The sequence below is a fragment of the Mugil cephalus genome, chromosome 3 (genome assembly GCF_022458985.1).
Source record: "Mugil cephalus isolate CIBA_MC_2020 chromosome 3, CIBA_Mcephalus_1.1, whole genome shotgun sequence".
In the NCBI taxonomy this organism is placed as follows: domain Eukaryota; kingdom Metazoa; phylum Chordata; class Actinopteri; order Mugiliformes; family Mugilidae; genus Mugil; species Mugil cephalus.
In genome coordinates, this window is record NC_061772.1 from 26,820,378 (window position 1) to 26,846,583 (window position 26,206).

At 40.8% G+C, this 26,206-nt stretch overlaps 2 protein-coding genes across 3 annotated transcripts; one reads left to right on the forward strand and one right to left on the reverse strand.

The window, feature by feature from the left end:
* Positions 1-819: 819 nt before the first annotated feature.
* si:dkey-56m19.5 (fibrous sheath CABYR-binding protein) lies at positions 820-5,705 on the reverse strand. Its single transcript, XM_047580854.1, has 2 exons — positions 5,490-5,705; positions 820-3,050 (listed from the first exon to the last, which is right to left on the reverse strand). Exon 2 carries the CDS (start codon positions 3,040-3,042, stop codon positions 1,405-1,407), a length of 1,638 nt encoding a protein of 545 aa, XP_047436810.1. The 5' UTR covers positions 3,043-3,050; positions 5,490-5,705; the 3' UTR covers positions 820-1,404.
* A 5,553-nt stretch (positions 5,706-11,258) lies between these two features.
* On the forward strand, positions 11,259-25,731 carry dync1li2 (dynein, cytoplasmic 1, light intermediate chain 2). Of its 2 annotated transcripts, none has more exons than XM_047580858.1 (13): positions 11,259-11,390; positions 12,167-12,240; positions 12,679-12,795; positions 12,889-13,119; positions 16,398-16,561; positions 18,596-18,689; positions 18,874-19,009; positions 19,099-19,210; positions 19,350-19,409; positions 19,882-19,926; positions 20,031-20,148; positions 20,394-20,522; positions 22,072-25,731. In XM_047580858.1, exons 1-13 carry the CDS (start codon positions 11,305-11,307, stop codon positions 22,182-22,184), a joined length of 1,479 nt encoding a protein of 492 aa, XP_047436814.1. In that variant the 5' UTR covers positions 11,259-11,304; the 3' UTR covers positions 22,185-25,731. The 2 variants fall into 2 exon arrangements, with proteins under 2 accessions (XP_047436814.1, XP_047436815.1); XM_047580859.1 differs by having other exon boundaries at positions 22,077-25,731.
* The last annotated feature ends 475 nt before the right edge of the window (positions 25,732-26,206 follow it).

Consider the following 26,206-nt stretch of genomic DNA (forward strand, 5'->3'; position numbering starts at 1 on the left):
AAACGTTAGCGGGGTGTTGCTGCCCCGGCGTTGAGCCTCAGTCTTATATATAAAAACACGTGGCGATGTAAGAGAGAAGCCAACTCAGAGGTGAAGATTACCTCAGAAAATGGAGAGATTTCTCTGTATGTGTGTGTGTGTGGATGAAGCCCTTTTGTTTGTGCGGTCATGACCCGACGGGCCGCCACACAATCACCAAACCAGTGACCTGAAGGTCATTGATCTGAGCGGAGATGAATAATCAGCTAAACTCTAACCCACTTTGCCTGATGTGAGCTGTAGCGTTGGCTGGATGTCAACAAGTGGTTTGAAATTAACAGAGCTTTGATGTTCTGTAAATAGTGCCGGATCTGCTTCATCTGCGACAGCGTTGTGAGTCAGTGGGCGGCCATTAAAGCCATTAAAAGTGTGTGCATCCATAGTGCAGATCCCCCTAGAACAAGAGTCTTAACTGATGGAGAGATTAAGTATAGGACCCCCTACCTACTATATGTGTTCTGTATTAAACTCAGCCTAGTGCTGTTTATAAATAACATTATTGTTATCATTTTGCATGTAATATTAAGCTATTTGATCAAAACACAGGTCCATATATTTCTGGCCATGCCAGAGAAGTAAAAAAATATATATAAAAAATGTCTAATCAACTAAATGTTGTGCGACCCCAGGGGTCGCGGACCCCCTGTTGAAGACCTGTGCCCTAGAAGATCTGAAGGATGTCAGATATCAGACTAAATTATGGCACGTTTGATGGTGCCAGTAAATTGTGACACGCTTGAGAGAATGCACATTAAAAAAAATGAGAAGAAGATCACTGAAGACTATAACAATCTCTTTTTATTCTCTATTCTGAACAATCAGTTTAAAATTAACAGTCCATTATTATAAAAGGCCAAAACACTGATGTCATGTCTCTGCATATATATAATAATAGAAAGGATATATGAAATTCTAAATCAAGTCATATACTACTGATGAATGCTTTTCCAATAAACCGCTTTGTATTATTCATCGACCTCTCGCACAGACAGATTTATTTATTTCATTCGTTAATGTCGCATTCGCTGTCTGGTATTTTATCTTATTTACTTTTTTTTTTTTTTTTGTCATGCTTTTCCAGCTTCTCTGTCTGTCTGCACTCAAATCCAATCTCAAATCTTGTTTCCTTTGCTTCCATTTCACTTGCCATCAATCTCTGCCTGTCTGTCTGACTCTTTCTACCTTTAAGAGGTTTTTCTTTTTGGTTACTCAAGAGGAAGCATCCTTTAGCCTGAGTTACCACTAAAGACATTGCAGTGGTTACAGCTTTCCAGAAAGCCTGACTGTGTTCGGGATAACCTTGATTGCTTTCTTGCACCGTCTGGGGATCGAACTGATTTCACACTGGTTAAATATGGCTTCTTTTCAGACTGCCTGGGTGACCTCAGTGCCGAGAGCCTCCACCATGTCTGCGACTGCGTCGGGAACTTCCGGGACATCCCCACTCATGTCCTTTTTCAGTTCAAAGTCATTCTGCTCCTTGATAGGTGTCTCCTCTGGTTTTTCATTCCCATTAACACATACCTCCGCCTGTGTGGCGTCATCGGGACCTCTGCACTCTCCGTTCACAGCTGGAAGTGCATCAACCTCTGCCACATCATTTGTAACCGAAGGGTTCTCCACGTCTCCGTTTTCCAGCTTGGTTTCCGCCTCCGGCTCTGGGCTCGGCACCTCCTCCGCAGGTTCTGCAGCGATTTTGCCGGCAGAGGTGGACTCTGAGATGACAATCTCAGGGACCGATTCTGATGCTCCTGGCTCACCTGCAGCTTCAGTGTTAGACTCTTCCTCCTCTTTCGCAGGTTCATTTTCAGCGGGGACTTCTACTGCTGCAGCCTCCGAGACCGCCGAGGCTTCTGCTTCCACAGTCTCAAGTTCAGTAACATCAGATGTGGCTGCAATTGATTCTGGTTGAGTTTCTTCCACTTCTTCCTCCGCTGCAGGTTCCACTGCCGCTGCCTTTTGCTCAGGCTCTGGCTGATCTGCTTGCTGCTGTTCTGGCTCTGGTGGTTGTTCTAGCTCCGGCTCTGAGACTTGCTCTTGTTCGGGCTCCGGTCCAGTGGCTTCCACTGACTCTGGCTGTTGTTCCTCTTTTAGTTCTGGCTCTGGTACTTGTTCTGGCTCCTCCTTAGTGTCTGCTGCAAGCTCAGGCTCAGCCTCGAGGGTTTGAGATGGTTCTGCAGCTAGCTCCTGCACTGGTTCGGGCTCAGCCACCGCCTCGGTCTCGGGTTCGGCAGCAGGCGGCACCACTGTTTCCTCCACAGTGGCTTCAGGCTCAGTAACAGTCACAGGGATGGGCTCTGGCTCTAGGGCCTCAGGTGCTGCCTCTTGTTTGGTAACCTCTGGTTCTGGCACAGATTCTACGGCTGCAACTTGTTCTTCTACAATTGGTTCTTCGGGTGCAGGCTCAGGTTTAGCCACAACTGGCACAGGTTCTTCTGCTACTGGAGCAGATTCCTCTGCTGCAACCACTGGCTCTTCTATTTCTGGAGCAGGTTTCTCTGCCTCTGCAACTGCTTCTTTTACAACTGGAGCAGCCTCCACTGCTGCTGCAGGTGGTTCCTCTGCAACTGGAGCTGTTTCCACTGGTGCTGCAGGTGGTTCCTCTGCAACCGGAGTAGCCTCCACTGCTGCTACAGCTGGTTCTTTCGATGCTGCAGCTGGTTCCACTGGTTCTGCTGCAGCTGGTTCCTCTGCAACCGGAGCTGCCTCCACTGCTGCGGATTCCTGTTCTTGAGCAGCCTCCACTGCAGCTGCAGGAGCCGGTTCTTCTGGAGGTGCGGATTTGGGTTCTTCTGCAGCTTTGACCGCTTCAGTTTCCGCGGCCACTATTGACGCAGCAGTTTCCTCCACCACCACTTTGTCTGCTCCTGTGGGTGGGGCTCCATCTTCCACTTTAGCGGGCTCCTCTGCAGCAGTAGTAGTTGTTGCTGCGGTCTCATCCTTCCTGTCTTTGGGGTCGCTCACATCATATCCTTTCTTTTTCTTGCTCAGTTTGCCTCCCATGATGGCTCCTAGGAACAGATAAGACTTTGTTTATCTTTGCCTTTCTATATAGTCAATGTCACGGAAAAGTCAATACGTGTTACCAGTTCAGATGCCCTGTGCGTCTCTGGATTGCGGAACAAAAGTCATGCCCACACATGTAGAACATTCCCACACTCAAAAATGCCTTAGCTGGCTAGTTTCAAACCAAAAATATACTTGGTCCTAGAGAACAGTGGCAACTATTGAGCCACTCAAGTATAGTTTACATGTGTGTATTTTTTACTAATGTAGTTATTTTAGGTCATTCAAGTTGTATCAAGTTTTATGTGTTTGGTCTTCCATGAAATATAGCAGTCAGATAAAGCACAAAACTAATTTTATTTATGGTCTACACATATTCAATAAAGCCGTGTCAAATTACATTCGAATGAGTCGCGGCAGTTCAAGTGCTGATGACATGTTTGTGTAAAATGCAGCATTGTTTTAAGTTCCTTCCTTAGTTTCGTCAAACATAAAAGAGTTTTCACCTTAAAAGAGAAATGTATACTCCAGAAGTGAACCAAATATCCAAGTAGCAAAACCGCTTTCTACCAAACACAGCTACATTTTAAGGCCTGGGAACCTCGCTGAGATCGGAAAAGCCCACAGACTCTCTGCTCTTTCAGGAATGTCTGGTGAGGCTCCGTGCCAAAAGGGCCCGCAAGTCTGAGTTGACCGTCCATGATGTAAATGTACAACTATTTCCCCTACGGCATGACAAACTAGAAAATAATGAGTTTCCCCACGCGCACACATCAGCACGGAGGCCGTTCACATATTTAATGAAGAGCCACTTGTGATCTTCAGTGAGTGGAGATTTTCGTGTTACGCAAAAACCTGTTGTGGCTGTAGGGGAAGTGCAGTGCAGTGATTGCCACAGAAACTTCCGTGACAGAAAGGAGAACTGGAAGTTTGAGTTTATCTTTGGGATAATATTTCAGTAAATCTGACTCGACACACACGTCTATAATGAAGCCAAAGAGAAAGTCCCAAAATGCCACAGGTATGATTGTAAAATGTTCTAAACGGCACGGATTCATAATTTTATTAGCCCTTTTTAACTAATATTATTATTTATTTTTATTGTTATGTTTTGTGCTTTATCTTAGCCAAAGTGCAACAAGCAGATCTTTTGCCCTGCAGGGGCAGCATGAGGTCACAGGTACGACCAATCCGGGAACTGTCCATAGTGCTGCAGTGAGCAATCAAGACAGGATGCGCCACACAGGCTAGGATACAGCATATCCATTACACTTATTTGCAGCCTATTAAGCTGCCCATTAAGAAAACTCCACTGCACCTGCTCTGCAGTGCTCATGAATCTAATCCCGCTTTAATACCTAAATCCTTGTATCTTTCTTTATTTATGTATCCATTTTCATTATGTGTTTGTTCTGTCTTTTCTTCCTCTTCTTCTTTTTTTTTTTTCCTCGCCAGACCCCCCCTCCTGTAGCTGGCCTCCCAATCAGACAAAGCAAAAACGTGCAGAATGGAAACTGTATAGCCTTTAAAAAAAAAATCGATTTGGACCTATTTCATAATAGCATTTAGAGGATTTTCCGAGTGAATCCCCAAGTCTTACAGTATCCAGGCGCGGTTCTTGATGGTAAAAGTGGGAGGATATGGAAGGAGAAGCGCAGATGTAAGCGGCAGCATGTGCCGGCCGGTAACAAAGGATGGGGATCCCTCACTGGAAGCCGCTCACTGGCTAAAGTAACCGGGTTGGATTCAAGTTGCTAGCAAAAAAACTGGCAGCGAAAAACTGCGATAGTGAAGGATAAAGAAGCCACTGTCGAATTAAAAGTAGCCTGCGCACTGGCCACGAACACTTGAGTGATAAAAGATGTAGAGGGGTCTCCATCCCCCACTTCCACTCCATCAGCCTCCCACCCACCCACCCAGCCACCGCTGCCTCTCTCAGCTGCTCTGCCCTTTTTTTTCTTCCTTTTGTTTTTTTTTTTTTGTTCACGATCATTTGAAAATGTCCCCCCACACGCAGGCGAGTAAAACGAGACAAAATTCGCAACAAAAGCGCGTCAGTCGGATCACAACTTTTTTTTTTTTTTTTTTTTTTCCCTTTGGGCTTCCTTTGATCACACATTTTGATTTAATTATTCAACTGGCATACTTTAAAGGAGCAGTCGTTCAGCCACTGACAACTGGGCAACATATTAGAATAAAAAGGAAGAAAAAAAGAGCCACGTCTTATTGTGTTATCAATGAAATGAAGAACAAAAAAAATGCGCACAGCAAGAGAAAAGCAAAGGGAGAGAACAATTGAAACTGCGGATGGTTTTCTTTCTTTCTTTCTTTCTTTCTTTCTTTCTTTCTTTCTTTCTTTCTTTCTTTCTTCAACACACAAGCTATGTACACTATCATATTCACATTTCAATAGCCAGATCAAACAATGCTCTAACGCCACTGACCTGTATTTCTAGAGAGTGCTCAGTTGGAAGCTTCTTTTTTTCCCCCTAGTCTCCGTCTGGATGTGATAATGGAGGTGAAAAAAAAAACTCTTCTGGAGTGACAGCTGCAGATTCCGCCCCTGCTCTCCCTCCGAGGTGCAGCCTGGGACTGTGTAGTAACCGAGTAGTGGAGCCCCTCACGGTTTTCTCGACATCTGTCGCTATCACAGTCCAGCCAACCCCACTGCTGCTCCGTCTGCAATCTATACCCTCCCAATCTTTTAACCCCTCCTCTCCCTCTTCCTCGCGCACACGCCAGCTCTCCCGCATTTCCCTGTTGCACCGACGCATCTGAGGAAGATTAGTGGACTTTATAAAATAGATCGCTTATTTCATTTTTGTTGTTATTTGTTCAGTTGCTTTGAGGAGGGAAAGGAAAGATTTCTGTGGGGAACCATGTTAATATGCCAGTCCCTACACACACACACGGGAGTATTGGTGTAACATGAATTATGCATGAGAGTGATAAGGAAATCCCCCACACACAGACACACACACACAGATTAGATGCTAAATTAATTATTATAAAGATAACTTGACTGATGTTGCTTTATTTGAAACTGTTGAACTGTATCTATGTGTCTGTAAAATGTTTCCACCCTGTTGATGTTTGGATATGATCTTTTTTTTTTGGTGGTTTGAAGAGGACCAAATGTTCACTCCAAATAATCAGTTCAGTTCAGTCTGCAAAAGCTTTGTGCCTCTTTGCTATTTGCCTTCCAAGTGTTAATGGGACAAGGTCGGTCAAAGTGAAACTTAGTGAAATTCAACAGCTGACCGTTCCTGGTAAACATGTCGTCATCTTCAAGAGCCCGAGCTCGAGCGGCTTGACTCTGACTTTACCGTACGCTGAGCTGTCAGAAAACACTTCAGATCATTCAGGTGATAACTTTGAATAAGAACAAGAATCGGGAAATATCAGGGAACAACAGCTGTATGGTCTCGGTGAAACCGGATCAGATTCGGCCAAAACCTGGGGTCTGGTTTGGGCCTTTCAGTTGCCGCTCACACAAACACGATTTCCCTACAGTTATGTCTTAAACTGAAACTGGAAGAAAGAATTTGCACAACAATTAAGCTGACAGTTTGTATACGCCTGTCAGCGACTTGTTGTTTAGTCAGGGATGACTTGAAAAGTGACAAAGCAGGTTTGTTTTTATTGTTATGGTTTCACTTAATTACAAGAAGACAGAAGCAAGTCAAATCAATTCAATTCAATTTTATTTAAATAGCGCCAATAACAACACAAACTGTCTCAAGGCGCTTTACAAAAACCAACCTGCAACCTCCAGATCAGCCTGAGGGCGAAGATGGCAGGAAAAACTCCCTTTTAACAGGAAGAAACCTTGAGCAGAACCCATACAACACATACAGCCTATATGGTGCTCATACAGCCAGGTAGAAACAGAGAAGATAGAGAGAGAAGAAGAACAGGAGAAACAAGATAAACAAACTTCTGTCATAGACACATATATCAAGCAGAAGGAAACATGTAGGATCTAATAATATAACACACAGCTGATGATCTTATGTGACAGTTTGTGAGTAAAGCAGGATTCATGGGCAGGTTGATGAACTGTTCATCCAGGTAGGAGTGGACAACTAGAGGAGGACATGAAGACTGGGGCAGATGTAATTAATGGAGCTCCACAGGTCTGATACACAGCACTCCAGAGCTTAATATGTCTCCCTGCATGTTGAGATTATATATTTTTTCCACTTTTGATGATGTTATACTAAAGTCACACAGAATGTGCATCTATAATGTTCCCTGCTGGGTGTTATGCATGTGTACTTTTCAACATAAAACATATTATTTTTACAGAAATAAAACCAAACAGACAGTATTACTGAGGGGACAGCACCCTCTCCTGTTATATTATCTGATGGCGCTACACAACATATGTGGCATGATGGAGAAACTTTAAGATAATGGTATTACATAATATTTTAAATAAAACAGAGACAATGCATGAATGTCCTACTAAATTGCTTATTTGAGACGTTTTTATTAAAACTGTGTGTGACTTTCTGCCAGCAAAAATTTTTTAAATTCGTTCCTATTTGCTGTAATTTTGTTATTGAAATGTCACTCATAATTTAAGTCAATGAGATGAAATTTAACACTGTACTGGTAGTTCAAAGGAAATGAAAGAGCACTTTAACAGTATCTTTTTCAGCTGCACGGCGGGAAAACAAAACTGAATGTGTGAGTCATGCACCTCCATCTTGAACTAATGGGTAAGTATCATTTTTCCTTTGTTAGTTAGCACAGCAACATTGGTTTTCTCTAACTGACTGAGTGTCAGTCCTGTTGATAGATTTAACACCAGTGTATTCAGATAATGTGAACCAGCCTACTTTAAAATACAGATGTGCACAGATGTTGCTGATTTTAAGTTTAAAACAGAGATGCATGATGTGCATTCCCTTCTAATGTTGGAAAATCACTTGATATTGGAAATAAACATTTTCCCCACTTGTTTCAGTGGTGAAGTAGGTTTGGCAATGGATTTTTTTTTTCTTTCTTAAATGTCTCATATTTTAGATTTGCCTTAAATTCTCAGGATCTAATTTGTTCTATGAGACAAAGTTAATCTGTGCCAAAATGTGGTATATTCATAACAATTCATCAAATTTAGAAAAAAATATGTAAAATGGTTTAAAATATGTGCTAAACGTATACGAAATGCTACTTATATGTAGCAGTGTAAAGTAAAATATTACAAATATACCTCAGGAATACCTATTTAAAAAAAAAATGCAAATCGAACGTAATTAACTGCTAATTCTTGACCTGTAATTAGTGTAAAGGTGGAAAATTGCTGATTTATGTTGTGACTGAAAGAAAAACAACTGTGGTTAAACAGTAAGTTTCAACAGCAGCAAGATACTGTTAATTTTACAGGACACTCTTTAAGAGTACCACAGTCCAGAATGTATGAAAATACCTTTAAAACCATTGTCACGGAAAGGCTCAGAAGTCTAAAGTCTGTTACATGCTCATGTTTTCTTAGACCTACAGTACGTGTGTTGCATTTTGTATGCGATTGCACAAAGTTGAGCTTTCAAGCTCCGAGAGCGAGCAAACAAGAAAATAAAATCAATCTTGTTTGTTTTCCTGCTGGCACCAGGACTAAATAGTGACAAAGGGGCAGCACAGGCTGACTTTCACATGATGCAAAAGCTCTGGAATGCACTCCCAGGAGTATAACCCCCATCCCAGCCAACCACTCCGCTCCACACAGACGAGACACAGAGACTTATGGGGAGGCCTCGGAAAATCCCACCGACGTCCAATGTCCAGGGCTCATCTGTCTGCAGCCTTTGGTCCGGTTGACCTAGACTGACACAACGTAAGGAACACGAAGAAATAAAGAAACAGGTGTTGGGCGCTACAGCGTGTTTGTAGCCCACAGCTCACCACCGCAGTGAGCGTGTGCAGGAATGTGCCAGAAAGGCCGGGCTTCTGTGCAGTTCCCATGAGAAGAACGGTTTTCTCTAGAAAGATTCATTATTTGGTTATTGTATTTAAATTAGCCGGGTATAATGGGATTTCCAGGATTATTTCTGTTAGTGAAAAGTGACAAGTAATTGTAGAATGATTACTGCTCAACTGCCAAACACGATGTGAAATAAGAGCCCTGATTCTTTTTTGTTGAAAGTTGCACGATCGCTGCGCTGCACATGTTTGTCTGTATCTGTCATTCATTTCAAATGGATACTACAGTTCCTTGCCAAGTTAAAACTGTCTGTTGTTTAGGGTAGTCTTCCACTAGTAGAGATAGATAGATAGACAGTAGATAGATGAGATGATTTATATCCTTTTTATGATTGTGCTTAGACAGTTTTAGATATTTGGATAAGGATTGTCCTGTTTTACCTAATGATATTGGACAAATAAATTCCTGCCAGTGTGTTAGAATTACTAGTAAATATTTACCATAAATTGTCACAGTGAAGGAACTGGTCTGCTTTTAGTTTGCTCTAACAGAAGGTTTGTGAGAGAAACAGATTTATGCCCTTTGGATTTTCTGTAACGCACAAATGGCACCACCTACTGACAATTTATTATATTACACCTTCAATGATGGTCTTGCATATTTTACAAAGAAAAGAAAATAAATCCCTAGTTCAACAAAAAGACACTAAACCAAATCAAAAATCTTAATGAATGGCGTGTTCAAGACCAGTGGGAACAACAAAAAACAGTCACTCAAAACCCCATTTAATTGCATTTTTCTTGCATTAAATAAAGGCTGGCCATACATTCTTTAAGAAAACTCAATATCATATCAAATCATGGATAACACTGACCACTCTCTCCCCTACATACTAGCCTGGCGGCACAACACCGTCTCTAAAAGGCTCAGCCTAAATGGCTTCGTTGTCTCAGTGGCAGCTGCAGGAAATCTTCCTGCAACAAATCTGCACCACTCATCATCTGCGTTGGACGGATGACTCTGGACTTATTGCAACTGGCACATTTTGCACATCTATGCTGCCCACATAAATTGGCTAAAACTGACCAATGAAACTCCAAGTAACAAGAATTACAGAATAAATCGGCATTAAACCAAACGAGAAGGCTACAATTGGCAACAAGTTAATCATTGATATCTCAGCAGCCTCTATCAGCTGTTACAAGAAAAGAAAAAAATGACATCAAAATGACATCATTTTTGGGCAAAGGCCAGAAGTAACTGCTTAGTGATAAAAAACAAAACAAAAAACAAAACAAAACATGATTAAACCAGTAAATACACATATGTGCATTTGGTGTTACCTAATTATATATATTTAGTTTTTATGGCGGTGCACACAATGATCTCGCTTTGCTATTAACTGTTTTGTAAATGTTCTATAGTCGAATGAGGTGAGGCTTACGCGAGCTTCCGGTGCGACGTCGCTGTCAATGAATCCAACGTACCCTTGGAGAGTAGTGGTGTGCGATGCCGCTTGTTTTGGTATCGATCCGATACCAAGTAAATGCAGGGGTAGTTTCGCCGATAATGATATCGATACTTTTCTTCTTTTTATTTAAGCAATCTAAATCCGAATGACCTTTAAACGTTATTGCGATTTGCCTTTTGGATTATAAACCAGTTAAAATCCAGTACAGAATTTGGTACAGAGTAAATAAAAAATGTTATTATCACAATAAAAATTGTTGTTCAGAAACAACACAAAATTATCATTTGAGAACAAATAAATTTTTTTTTTTGAGTGTTCAGAAACTACTATTTTAAAGCCAAATCTCTCGCTTCATTGTCTTCATTGCTATTTTTTCCAACTTTATTTTTGACATATCCATACATCGTTTATATTTTTATTAAATGAAATAATAAATAAATTATTTTATTCTAACTAATTGATAAATCAATACAAATTATTAATTAATTATTTTTAATTGATAAATTAATTTATAAAAAAAATAAAAATAAATAAACATTGCCCACAGCTGACTAAATATGCAGAATTTTGAACGTTAATAAAAAAAAAATAGCTAAGAACAAAATCACCCACAGTTGTCATGAATAGTGAAATAAGCTACTGAGACCAACATCGTTTTTGTACCAGGTTGTAAATATGTTTACCGTAAAGTTTTACCGTTTGGGCTTCATCGTTTAAAATCTGAGATTATCGACCAATATCGATGCCACCACTGGTATCGACATTATCGGTGTTTGGATCGACCCGCTCACCACTAATGGAGGGGCGGTGCTAGTGGTGGCCGAGCTGCAGGGCCTCGCCTTTGTGGTGGTAGAGAGAGAAGATGGCTCCCGTTCTGGAGAAACAGCTCCCGGGCGCAGCCGGGACAGGCGACAATAACAACGAAGAGGAAGAAGGACAAAACCTTTGGCAAGTTCTGCTTGTTCTTCTGGGCGACTTCGTGCTCACATAGGCACCTTGTCGGAGGAGCAGAGCCGCTTTCTGCTTTGTCACTGCCGGTTGCTCCCCTATCAGACACCGGCCCGGCTAGCATTAGCACATTAGCACATTAGCGTTAACTGAAGCTGTGCCAACGCTACTAGTGTTAGCGCATATTTTATTACTCATCAAATAAGCGTTGTTTTAACTAGTCAACCTCCGGATAGTCATTCGTTGTGTCTGGGCTTTAGCAGTTTACGCCAAATCAGGAGATAAGTAGCATTTAGCTTATTTGGGAAGGGTGCATTAAGCTAACAGGGAGGGTTAACAAGCTAGCAAATACTTTTAACCGACTAATCGAAGTATGCCGAAAATTAATATTGCCTTTATGTCTCATGCATTATTTGGGGATCGTACTGTTCTGCGGTTCCAACTTGTCAGGTTTCATGAGTTCATTTGCATGGCTACTTATTTCTAACCCACCGGTCAGTGGAGATGAATTGTCATTTCCTGTTTTGCTTTATGTTGTCGTGGACCCAAACCGGGTCAGCTGAGTGTGAAGAATAATCAGAAATAACTGGAGTAATAGTTTGTAACGGTAGCTTCACAAGTTACTGTTTTCATAGCAACTTAGTTTGTTTCTGAGATGGGGGAGAGCTGTCAAGTGCTGCAACCGGATAATCAATCTAATAATAAAACTCACTACACATCATCTTCCTTCTTTCTTTTGTTTTCTAAAAAAAAAAATGCTATTTATTTCTTTGCAGGACCTCAATACTGAGTGAAGTATCAACTAGGTCGAGCTCAAAGTTGCCGTCAGGAAAAAACATTCTTGTATTTGGTGAGTATTACTTTGAGCCACATGTCTTTTCTGCAGAGTATTTTTACCCCGAGGGCAGCGGAGAGCAAGCAAACCTCACTGATCTCACAAAGGCTAATAATTCAGGCCTTTTTCAGATTTCTTTTCAAACAGTGTGTGCATTCAGTTGCACAGCCTCCCACACCTTTAAACGAAAGACTTAAAACAAAAAAAAAACAAAAAAAAAACAGGGAAGTGTTCTTGGGTGTGGTTTATTTGGGTGAGCCATCCACAAGTGTGACAAGTACAAGCTTTTCATCAGGACGATTTGTGTGAGACATTAAGGAGGAAATATTAGAGCCAAGTGATTGTTTATTGATGCATATCCAAATATAAATATTGGCATGTGTTTAGCAATATTGTAACTTCCCACTAATAAGGAGAAGTGGTAACAGGTGTTGTGAATAAAATATGTTGCAGGAGAGGATGGATCAGGAAAAACATCGCTTATGGCCAAACTTCAGGGAGCGGATCATAGCAAGAAAGGGAGGGGACTGGAGTATCTGTACTTGAACGTCCATGACGAAGACCGGGATGGTGAGTTGAACATCTGTGTCATTTCCACCCTACAGTAGATTAAAACTGTAATTCTTGTTTTTAACTCTGGGTTTCTTTTATCGTTCTTTGCAGACCTTACGCGCTGTAATGTTTGGATCTTGGACGGGGACCTGTACCACAAAGGCCTTCTTAAGTTTGCTGTTACGGCTCAGTCGCTACCTGACTGTCTAGCTGTGTTTGTTGTGGATATGTCACGGCCCTGGACCATCATGGAGTCCCTGCAGAAGTGGGCCAGCGTGCTGCGCGACCATGTGGACAAGCTCAAGATTCCTCCAGAGGACATGAGAGAAATGGAGCAGAAGAGTAAGTAGTGGACCTTAACGCGCCCACACTTGACTGATGTTGTGGAACGTATTGATACCTTTAAGTATCTGTGCACCCATGGTGAACATGAGTCGTTTGTTTAGACTCGACTCTTAAAAGTCAACTCCGAGTTTGGTTTGATATGAGGTAGTGATTTGTTTGCAGATCTTAAAATTTAATCTGAGATTTAAAGGCAAAAATAAGATGCATACATTTAGTTTAACTGACTCTCTGAGAAGTGGATTAAAAGGAAACATTGCTAAGCGAAGGTGCCTGAAGCATCCCAGAGTGGACGCAGTCTTACATAATAAGAGCTCGACTCCTTGCTGGCTGGCTGCTGGGGAAAAGGAGAACTTTGTTGCTGCAGAACATGGGTGGCAAGCAGTGTATAGCATTACACATTGTCAGTCACGGATGATTCTAGGTCATCACCGGAGAGGCCCATGATACTCAGCTGTGTGCTCTGGCTGGAGGCAAGTTCTGCTGATCAATGTGTGTGTGATGCACGCAGACGATGTTCCCTTGTTAATTTTAGAATTGGTCATCTCTTCTCTTCATGAACAGTTCTTTTGTGTTTGGGAAGATTTTTTGCTTTTCAGACGAGTCAGGTCAGCAGGCTGCAGGATTCTTTTTATTTTTTTTTTCTGAGAAGATTCTTGTGTGTTTAGAACACATTTCTTGCTGCTATTGCGGTTAAATGTGAAATGAAAGGACGCTTAACGATTAAAAGGGTTTTATGATTGCCTGTGAAATTGACGGCACAGGTTTGGAAATGCTTTGAACGTACAAATTGCAGACACAGTGACAAGTCTTAACAAGCAGTTAAGTGTGGTGGCAATATGTGTGAAAAACAAAAGGGAAGCAGTTTATTAAGTGATGACTAAAGCAACTTAAGTGGAAGAAATTACTTTAAATTGGTCCTTATTTTATGCTAATTTTGTTACTTTAGTTTAAGCACAGTCACTGTGAATACAGTGCACTAGAAAGAAAATATTACTTGGATTTTATACAACTTAAGCTTTATTTTTTAGATATTATCTTACTCCTTCTCTTCCATTGGTAATTTTCACTCCTATAATAGCGTAGAAGTTGTTTTTAAAAAATGGTTTGTCATTTTACTCCACCCTTTTCCATCGTCAGCCTTCCAGTTTAGCTGTGGCATGTCATCTAGATGAAACATCTCTCAGCCTGTCACCTCTGTTGTCAGTAGCAGACTGGCAAGACCTTGTCAGAAGATTACGTATTTGTGGACATGAGGGTTTGAGTGAGAGGGAGAGGGAGACAGACTGGAAGTGTCTGAGTGTGTGTGTGTGTGTGTGTGTGTGTGTGTGTGTGTGTGTGTGTGTGTGTGTGTGTGTGTGTGTGTGGCTTTTGTCCAGAAAGTCTTGCAGGCGTCTTGCATCATGGTTCCCCCTCCCATCCAGCGGCAGCGTCAGGGAACGGAAAGGACGTAAACTCATTCGCTCTGTATTCAGTTCAGTGGGCCGGACATTCTGACTCCTGCTGTGCTGTAACTGAAGTAGGTTGGCTTCTTGAGTTGTCTCAAGTCAAATTACAGGATCAGCCTCCCGCCTGCCTCTTGACCGCCTGTTGAAATGGGAAATATTTTTACTTTGTGACTTCGGCTCTTAGAGGCGAGACAGGTTTTATTTTTAGGTGTAGGGTTTGAGAATGGGAAAACATGTTGACCTGTGTGGAGGAGACGTTTTTAAGAGATCAGGATCTCTACTCACATCAGGACTGTCCTGTTTTCATTTTTGTGTTTTGTTTTGTTTTTAAATAAAGTTTCAGTACTTAAAGTTGTGCCCATTCGGTTTCTAGACGTTAGTGAAGTCATTAATTATGAGCACTGCTCCATTTTAACCTCACCTTTGTTTGTGAAAGAGATAAGTAGGTCTCAGTGGGGCAAAGTCTGTCTGTCTTTGTCTCTTTCATTTTTCATTTTAAAGTGACAGTACACCCACGGTCTCTCTTCCTAAAATCATGTCAGAATCATGACAAAAACAGAAGTATTACAGCCTCCAATACTTTCTGTTTCTGCTAAGATTTGTTGAAGAGTTTGTTTTTTTCTGATATGTTTTTCTAAGGAAACATTTTCTATGAAGCTTTTATGAGTCTCTAACTGATCTGTGTTTTTTATTGAACACGTTTCCTACTTTTGTGTCATGTTTAAGTTTGAACTATTTAATGGAAGGTGTGACTGCCACTCATTCAAATATTTTCCAATTGTGTTCGGTGTGTATTATATTTATATACCAGCAAATATCTATCTATGTTTTTCACGAGTCTTGCTTGTGCATGGTTTTAAATGGCATGTAATTACTGTCCTAGAACAGAATGTACATACTTCAGCCCGTCTGTGCATATGCGCTGGACATTTGTAATCCTGTGTCCCAAGAATGTTTTTCTCTTCAATTGCTTTTAACACCGGTTCTGGTTACATGGTAACATGTACAGAATTCCACGTCTTTAAGTAGAAGGGTTGACTCTAAACAGCGAGTCTGGTTTTGTGGGCTGTCCCTGACTGCATTCTCAAGGCTCTTGAGGAAGTAGGCCAAAGCTTCCTGCATATAACCCCCCCCCCCCCCCCCCCCTTCACACCACCACCACCACCACGACCGCACACTCACACTGCAGCTTTGTAAATGTCTGGACATCTGGAACAGCACAACAGGAAAACATTGAAGGATGCCATTAATTTATCTTTTCTAACTTTTACCCGAGGCCTGTTATGTAACAGCGATACTACACTATGACACATGGCAACTTGGTGCTTTCATATTTAGGCTGGATGCAGTCTTACTTTAATATACCAGTTAAGTGGCATTTATTTATGATGGCAATTAAGTTTATTCGAACGCTTCCCAAATACACCAACTGAAAAATTAAACGTTGGAGCAGGGACAGACCACAGGAACTTTAAATGGTCTATTAGTTGACGTGTATGTGTATATATATATATCTGTTATACCCTTGGAGAGTTTTATTCTCTGCTCACTTTATATTAACTGCATGTTAGAAATCAGAAAGAAGGGCAGCTTTACTTAAGGAATAAAAATACTTTTAGTTATACTAATGACATGGCAAAGAAAACTACATAAGAAAGCATATGTTCTTTACAACTAAACTAATAGGAAGAGGTGAAGGAAAGCTGTGACAAATTAAGACAATGGAAATTAAATTCTCATTTGAACTGTGATTATTTATTTGTTTATTTATTCTGAGCTGATCTGGAGTTGGATGTTCACTTGTCTGTTATTTCTCTGTCTTCCTCCTAGTGGTGAAAGCTTTCCAGGAGTACTCAGAACCCGAGGACGCCACCCCATCGTCCCCACAGCGACGGGCTCCGCCAGCAGGGGAGGACGAGGCCATCGTGCTGCCGCTTGGGGACAACACACTCACACACAACCTGGGCATTCCAGTGCTAATAGTTTGCACAAAGGTAAATATTGGGGTGGATTACTAAGGAAATTGATGGGAAATACTGCAGCTATTTCTGTTTTTTGGAAATTACAGACTGTATTTTTCCTTCAAGGCTGAAAACTTGAATTGCCTCTTGAGACTTGCTCCAAAATCTATATGAACACCTTTACAGCTTATATAATATAAAAACATGCATATAAATTATATGTATGTTGTACATAATTGAGGGCATGGCCTGCTTCAGATCCTCTCATGCTCCATCTCTTTACCCATTTATATATTAGCCCAGAGCTAAGCAGAGTCGGGCAAATCCACGATGACATCTGTCGTTTGTTCTTCACAAATCCTAGGGGTCCTGTTCTTATTTACACTTGGTGACATTAACCCAAATGACCCAATTATTTAGCTTTTTGATCCTGGAACTCCTCAAAGTGCTATTACGTCTATCACTTCCAGAAAGAGGAGGCAGAAACATGGTCATTTCAGGATACGTCATTTACTGGACAATTTTCCAGATCCTCTATCAGGCTGCTGATTTTGAGCCATTGATTTTTCTAAACTGAATTTTGCAGACTCATCCATTCTAGTGAACAGAAATAGAAAACCCTTTTTTTTTTTTAAAGGCCTGTCAGGCGCTCTCACTGTCACTCGCCACCATGACGAGTACATTTGCCCAATTCTATGCCGAGTTCATCGTTTCCTCACTGATACATTTGTGCTAACCTTTAAGTACGGGTTTACTTTTATGTTGTGCTTTGTGAAGCAGTGTCCTCTCATAAAGAGCTGCCATTATATTCGCTTGCTAACCCTCCAGGCGTGTACTAGTGCTGAAAAGCAGTGTAATCGTCAGCAGAGCTTCACATGCTAGCTGTGACTCAAAAGTGGTTTTTAAACCAAACATTGACGCTTTTGTGTTGCACCTTGTCTGCGTTAGTGTTATGTATCTGGTGCACCCAGGTTGGTCCTATTGGTCGAGGGTTGGGGGGGGTGGATCATCTCACAGATACATGATGAGTGTGAATTTGGAGGCCAGGTCAACACGTTGTGCTGTTTTAGTGTGTGTGACTGTATCGAGCTGCATCCTGCTGGGGACGGCTGCTGCCATCATTGGAGTGACATTGCTATGGGGTGTGGGTGGTGTTTGGTCTGCCACGTTGGCAGCATTGTTGTGAATTTCTCCATGAAGACGGATCCACTGCAAACCCACATCTAGTTGTGTAAACACTGTAGTGCAGTTACCAGGCCTGTGTGTGGCGCTGTTTCTGCTACAGAACTCAGTAATACCCAATAAAAGAAGAGGTGGAGCGTGGCATATGCAAACATACAGTCCGGATTACAGTCTGTAATCCTTTATAGTTCATTGTAGTGGCGAAGCAACAGTTTATATTGGACCTAGTCACCCAACAAGGGTCAGTATTAGGGCTATGAGGTATCACCAAAAATGTATATCAAGGTATTTTCTGAAATGAAATCTGGGGACTTTTAGAGATTTTTGACGTATTTATTCATATTTCTCGTGGCACAGTATTCTGATCACTGTGTAATTAAATGCACCAGTGTGCCAGCATATTAATAATTCATAAAAATACCAGTATTAGGTATGAACTAGTCAATATCTGATGCAGCACCGTCATAATCCTGTACTCCGCCATTAACGTTGTTGTTGTTATGAGACGTCGGGGGGTTAGAGGGATGAGGTGTCGGGTGATGACATCGTGTTCGTATCAGACGTCCACACGAATGAAAAGAAGCTCTGTATTTGTGTTTCTCAAAAAAGGTGCGGCTCCAGTCATTTAAAAAATCCGGATCCGTCATGACAGTCGGCCTAAACACACAAGACTTATGTGGCTTCACCCAAAAGTCATATTCGTGTGGACGTCGGCCTCAGTAACATCCACACAAACGAATGTCAGGTCCAACAGTTTCCCAGCAGAACAATGGAACTGTCACAAAATGGTTTAAATGTCGTTTACGTCACCATTGATCAATGTTTGGACGTTTTATTGTCTTTCTTACTGAAACATTCATCCCTTTTTAATCTTTTATGCTTCAGTGTGATGCAGTCAGCGTACTAGAGAAGGAGCATGACTACAGAGAGGAGCACTTCGACTTCATCCAGTCCTACATCAGGCGGTTTAGCTTACAGTGTATCCTTTTTTTAACGCACGGCGGTTTGTAGTTTTATCACAGCCGTGGTTGCATTTATAAGAATGGCCGTTAAAAGGACGGAAATGCACCACTCCTTCAGATCGTTCCAAGGTTCTTTTTTTTTATTATTTATCCACCATGTGACGTCCAAACGACAGTTGCTGCCCTAACTGAATTAATCAGACGGAGCCGGCCTGATCTACACGTCGGTGAAGGAGGAGAAGAACCTGGATCTGCTCTACAAATATATAGTACATAAGATGTATGAGTTTCAGTTCGTCACACCTGCCTTAGTGGTGGAGAAGGATGCAGTGTTCATGTAAGTGGTAATTGAAATTTTATGGCACGCCGAAAAACAAATATCTCTCCACCCACTGCAATTACACATGTTTTTTTTTATTTTCTTAGTCCATCTGGATGGGATAATGAGAAGAAAATTGGGATTTTGCACGAAAACTTCACAACAGTGAGACCAGAAGATCCATTTGAAGATTTTATCACAAAACCTCCAGTACGAAAGGTAAAAACAAACCCGCAAACACTGGCTAATATAAACCAGTTTAAACCCGGACACTTACATTACGATGCTACACATTCATTCACAGCTTATTGTGTACGATGTCTTATACTCTTTTACATTTCTCATTTGCTTTTATCAGCTGGTTCATGACAAAGAGATAAATGCGGAGGATGAGCAGGTATTCCTCATGAAGCAACAGGTATGTGTCAGTCCTTCTGTATTGGATGATTGTGAGATTGATGGCATGTTGTGGGGAGATATTTAGGCCCCGTTGCCCTAAACCACCAGTTCTTATGTGACCAAACCAATTTGCTTTCTGCTCTGATGTGTTGGTCGACATCTGAAACTGACACGCAGCAAATAACATTGACCTTACTTCCTGTTTTGTGAACAAAATTATCAGGAAGGCAGGCTAAAAAAAAAAAAAAAGCTCAACTGAAACTTGAATCTTTGCAGGTTATAGGACTGAGGACGGTGTTTGTTTAGTTTCATCTATTTCAAGTTCCCTCTTCCTTTATCTGCACTGATTCCTTTTACTTGTATCTTGCATACAGTGTGCAGGTTTTTTTATTTTTTATTAGACTGAATTTGGATAGAACTTGATGGAATCAGAAAACCACATCTAAATCAAACCACTCATGTTGAAACTTTTATTTTTTTCTTATTTACAGTCTTTGTTAGCCAAGCAACCAGCCACGCCAACAAGAGGAGCAACAGTAAGTGTCTTAAGCTCATGCTTTTTTTTTTTTATTCTGGATAGACAAACTATTGCGTTTTTTTGTTTTTGGATCCCGTTCATGCTTTGGTTTCTGTGCCTCAGGAGTCTCCAGGACGGACATCCTCAGGGTCCCCCAGGCCTGCGGGTCGCGCTGGCCAACCCACCGTAACCAGCGGCTCGCCCATGGCTGCGGTCAAGAAGCCTGACCCCAACATGAAAGGTAGGGAGCTTTCTTTTTACTAGTTTGTCTCGTTGTCCCAAGACGTGACATGAACAGAGTTTCATAAAGAGGTGCAGTGCTGCCTCCAAGAGGTAACACCTAAATAATTCACACAACACTTGGTTCCTGCTTCGGTGTATGACGATAATAATATTTATGAGCTATTGAAAGCCAGTGAATCCAGTTTACTTTCATAATTCATACAAGATTGAGATTTTATTAATCCAGAAGTATTTCTCCTGCAGCGGGGGCGGCCAATGAGGGAGTGCTGGCTAACTTCTTCAACAGCCTGTTGAGTAAAAAGACTGGAGCCCCTGGGAGCCCAGGAAGTGGAGCAGTTGGAGCTGGAGTACAAGGGTCTGCCAAGAAAACAGGTACAAGCTCTTGTTCCAGTGTCCTCACCTGTGATCTCAGTGAAAACAGACTCTGGTTTTTGACAGCCCTTCTTTTATACAGGTTAGCAGATGTTTTACTAAAGCAGTCCTAAAGTATTATAGCATCCAGTGCATTTAGATCCATTTCAGAGCAGCTTGACTCAACTCTAAAGGCGAGACACTACAGGTAAATAGGGGAAAACTAATATCACCATGAAACTTCTCCAGTAGATTACTTACATAAACACAATATTTTTTTATTATTAGAAGTTGTTTGTGATTTTATATTTAAATATGCAAATTATGCATTATCCACTTAAATATGTGCTAATTTGCATACAATTCCAGAACAGAAACCTGAATAATGGCTAAAGTGAGGATATCTTTTTTTATTACTCCATAAATGACAAAATACTGTCAACCGTCCAAACTATTTTTGCAATGTTTTTAGGAGTAAAACGTTATATAAATCAGGTTTTGAATGATATTTGAGAAATCTCCTCTGTAAATATCTGGAGAATGTAGATTCTCATTTGGAGAAAACAGCCTTTGCAAATTTTTCGTTGCAAAATCATGTATATTTTTTATTGGAAACCATTAGGAACCAAAACCAAATCTTCTCAAATCCTTCAAAACATATCACATAATTATATCAACATATATAATGACCATATTCGGATCAGATAGACTTTTGCAGGAGAAAAAGAGCTTCACAACAGCACTTCATATTCCAGGGTAGAGACTTTTCTTTTTAAACTAGTTTGATAAAAGACACGTTAATTAACCAAAATAACAAAAATAAACAGTGTTTTTGCTGCCGTGTCTCGCCTTAAGATGAGTTATTTTAAAGCCCTCATGTTGTCAGTGGCTGTGGACACTTTTTGCTGTCTGGAGTTTTATCTCTACAGCCTGAGTAAGAAGGTTAAAGCTGGAGGAAAAAAATAAAAAAAGTTGTCTTTGGCTGAACATCTGTCGACTGAGAACACTTGTGACAGGCCTGTATGCACTAAACCACACATCCCTCATGGAACTAATGCCACATACCACACATCCAACCCCTCTCTCTCAATTAATTTACCTGCATGTCAACAGTATCATGTTTCCAGCTTTTTTTTTTTTTTTTTTTTTTTAAAGAAGACTTTGTTATATAAGGTAGATATAACAAAGTCAAGCTTGTGACATTGCAGAATGCACCCAGTTAAACGTTCTAAAATAATCATTGCATAACTCGTCTGTGCCCGAGGCTGCTGACATGTCCTTTTCGTTCCAACGCTGAGAAGCGTTGCCATCTCTGAGACCCTGCTGAAGGGATAATGCATGAGTTCTTTCTCCCTTTTTTGTGTGATGATTAGTTTTGCATGTGTGTTAACCGGCGACAACGAGCCGCCGCCAATCAGCCGCATGGGAAACGCGTCGTCGCCGCCGCCGTCCGATCTCCCGTCCATCCGCTTGCTGCCCGTCGAAAAAAAACAAAAAAAAAACTTGATGAAAACGCACAGAAGCTACAGGAGATTACTTTTGGGCTTTGTCTCCTGTTTTTTTTTCCAAGGGCAGAAGCCGGGTTTGACTGACGTCCAGGCCGAGTTGGACAGGATGACTCGCAAACAAGACTCCATGGTTTCCGCTAACAACATACCACCGCCGACAGAGAACGAAGCGTGAAGGCAACAAAAAACAGCTGCATCGTCCACTGCGTTTAAATATTCTGGATAAAAATATATGTACATGTCAGCATAAAAGAAAAAAAAAAAAATGACCAAATTCCCAACGCCTATATCAGTCAGCGCACACACACACACACAAGTGGTTTCACCAAATGAGTTTCAGATGCTATCAGACGTACTGGTGAGATGGGAAGAGAGAGAAGGGGGGGGGGGGGGAGATACCGGAGGTGTTAGTGAGATGATAAGTGCTGAAGGCTTGGCTTTGTTTCTGTCCTCTCTTCCACTGTAAATGTTATTTTGTGAGGGATGTCAGTTTATGTGTGCACACTCCCTGGCAGCCAGCCTGCTTGTGCTGGGCTGCAGGTCCCACCTCCCCCCAGCAGTTTAGTTTCTGGGGTGAAAGCTGCTCTTCTCCTCGTCGGGATTTAAAGAGCGGTGACATACTGGTCCTGTAGCCTCTGGTTTCACTTTATCTCATGGAAGGAATTTAGGTTGCAATTGGAACGGTATTTAAACATTAAATATATTAATTGAGCATTTAAAAATACTTGCAAACGTATGTCGTATGTAAAAAGTAAAAAAAAAAAAAAAAATTGTTGGATATGATGTATTTATACGAAGTTCCTTCTCTTTATTTTATTTTGTGCACCGTTTATTGGTTGAAAGGAAAACATCCATCTGTAACATGTAATAATGCCACTGACATCATGACACTAACTTGTCCAGATAGCGAATCATATCATTTCCCTAGACATCTCGAAGGATTCTGTAAATATAAATACGAAAGAAAGAAAGAAAAAAAAAAAATATTCAGGTTAACTTGATTTTTTTTGTATAAAATGCATTTCTGTCCAAATTGAGAATAGCTTCTTTGACTAAATGAGACTGGCTGGGATTTGACGGGCTTGGAGGTTTTCGGCAGAATCGCTTCTTTAGCTACAGGTGTGTGTATATTTGGGGAGGGGGTTGGGCAGCATCTTTCCTACTATAACTCCTAAGTGCCTCGCACAGTTAGCCGTTTGTGTCATAGTAGAGGTGCTTGTCTGCGCAAGAGGAAATGCACTGTAGCACCATCAGCTGAAAGTTTTTTTTTTTTTTTTGTCCATTTCTTGTCATCTGAATAATTTATTTCGTTTTACATTTTTGTTAATGTACAAACAAGCCTGTGGTCTCTTGTTGTTTTTTTTTTTCAGAAATAAGATTTCTGTGGCCTAGTTCATAGTGTTTAAATAGATTGAACGCCTTCATTCATACAAACTGTAAAGGCTGCTGATATTATTAAGAAGAAACCACACAACGCGGGGTGCCCCCACACTTAACTGTGGTCGAAACCACTCGTTTGCAGCCAAAATACACACACACACGCGACTGTTTTTGCTGTGGTTTGAACAAAAACAAGATATTGTTTCCTTTTCGGTGTTTGATGGCACTGTCCTCCTTCGGTTTCATGTGTTTTATTCACACTTGACGAGATCAGGTTAAAAAACATTCCCAATTTTCTAGCTGTTAGAAACACATCCCATCATTTCTTATTATTTCTTTCTGGTCCTCTTTTTTTTTTGTGTAAGTGCCCATTTAAAATGACAACCTTTGCCTTCGATGTACAGCTAACAGTTTGTCACGCTCGGCACCCTGCCTTCACAGCAAAATGCTCTTCATTACTTTGTGTGTCCTTAAGGGGTTGCTTAACTGTCTTATGTAATTTCTATTCTTCTTCTCTCTTTTTTTTTTTTTTTTTTAATTAAACCAATTATACTGTACCATATCAAATAACCTGTAACAACATATATGGTTTCATGACGCCATAATCAAAAATGAATTAAGTGTATAATGTCATTCTTAAGCCTGTATGCAAAGGCCCTTAATCCTATGGATAGTGAGTAGCTTTTACAGAATTACTGGCAAGCGTGAAGAGAAGCAGCTATTTGCTATTCAGACAATGGCAAAAAGTGACAACTGGAGTGAATTGGAACATGGAACCAAAGATGCATATTAGTCACTATTTTCTGTATTTTTTTGTTGTTGCTAGTCATCTAGGAGATTAACCGGTGGCTGTTTGTACCTTCTAGCCTGCATGGAGTCCTTCGCATTCCAAACATCTGGCCTGCTCGAAAAACCTCTCTCTAATAACACCCTATAAAAATGTTAGTGTGGCTTACTCTGCTTAACCGAGCGTGGAGTTTTAACAGGCGCGGGAGAAACGCCGTGAATGTGTTACAGTAGAGTAATATTATCATCTACAGCGAGTACACTGTCAGCAACGTTAAGGGAATAACAACAGAACCGTGTCGGGTGTACAGTCTGATTTATGCATTGTCAAAAAAAAAAAAAAAAAAAAAAAACGGATGCTACGCGACAACTCTTGGGTTTACTTTGATCAAAATGAAGCTCTTATTTTTTTTATTTTATTTTATTTTATTTTATGTGACTGGGTGGAACGTGCACCTGAGGGTCTGTTGCTGAAGTAGATGAAGCACAATTTAAGAACAGCCGGGAGCAATACCACCACATGTTGAAATAAGCACTTTTCCTCGGACACTTATACTCGTTCCCTGTTGCTGCAGTTAAAGATACAGAATGCATATTATTTCCTTTTTTTTTTTTTTTTTTTTTGTTGCCTTGCCTTCCTAGAGCGTTTTGTAATGAACCAAGAAGTCGACGTACATAGTAACACTGCATTATTTATCTGCATTCGCTGCTGAAGAAGATATGGACGGTGCCCCCAGGTGGTTAACTGTGGAATTAACTCCTTTCTACTGTACATTTTCTATCAGTCTTCTCGTCATCATTGCCACCACGATTTTTTTTTTTTTTTTTTTTTTTTTGCTATGGATGTTTTTGGGGCATCTGGAAGTAGATAAACCAAATAAATGTCCTCTCATTTTCAAGTGTGTCTTTTTTTTGCTCATGAATCGTCCCCTTGCTTGTGTTTACACCTCACTTAAAGCATGTTTTGTCTATGTCCACTATGTTTTTTTTTTTTTTTTTGGCCCATGTAAAGCTTCTGTGTTAAAGACATTTTTAAATGTCACTCAAACATGACTGACCGCCCTGACTTCTGTTTGACGATCAATGGCCACACTTGTTAAATTTGGCGTTTAGCCGAGCGGACGACCGAGAGTCTCCTCTTGGTTTCCAAGTTGCACTTGCTGTTTCTTCCCGAGACTGAATAATGAAAAGCTGTTGTAACTTTTGTACTCGGACGTCAGTTCAAAGCCTCTTCACATCTTAACTGAATTGCCTTCGACCACTATTGACCGTCGACAACCCTCAAGACTTTGAGCTTCTGCTTCCAGTCCTTTTGTATTACGGATATATCGGGACATTGTAAGCACATGGCTGGCTGCTGTTGTTTTTTTTTTTTTTTTTTTTTTCCTTTTCTCCTCGTGTGTGTTCTGGAATTAATTCAGAAGTTTGATTGTATGACTTTAACACAATTCTGTAGCCTCTCAAGCTGCCATGTGGATTTTAGCTTCTTACGCCGACAAAGATAAGGAAAATGTTTATCAGACCCCTGGCTTCAATAAAACCAAGAATCCAAACTATTGTTGACTTTAATGTCTCCGTCTGTTTACGCAGGATTTTAAGTGAATGGCCTCAGCTATCGCCAAGTATTATATGAGAGTGGTTGCAGGTTCGTGGATGTTTTCCCACCAGAATCATCTACAGCTCTGGAAAAAGAAAAAAAAAGAGACTGCTGCAAAATAATCACTTTCTCTGCTTTTTCTGTTTATGGGTATGTGTTTGAGTGGAAATGAACATTTTTGTTTTATTCTATCAACTACTGACAATATTTCTTCCCACTTCAAACTAAATATTCACAATCAATTGTGAAAATAACAAAAACTATGCAGTGTTTTCAAACCTTGCTGCAAAGAAAACAAGTTCATATATTTTTTTTTTTATGCTACAATACTAATGTTTTATCTTAGGAAGAGTATTTGGTTTTCATGTGATCCATCGGTCTTTAACATTGCTTTCAGGTGACTTTATACCAGTCCTGGTGCTAAAATCCAAGCA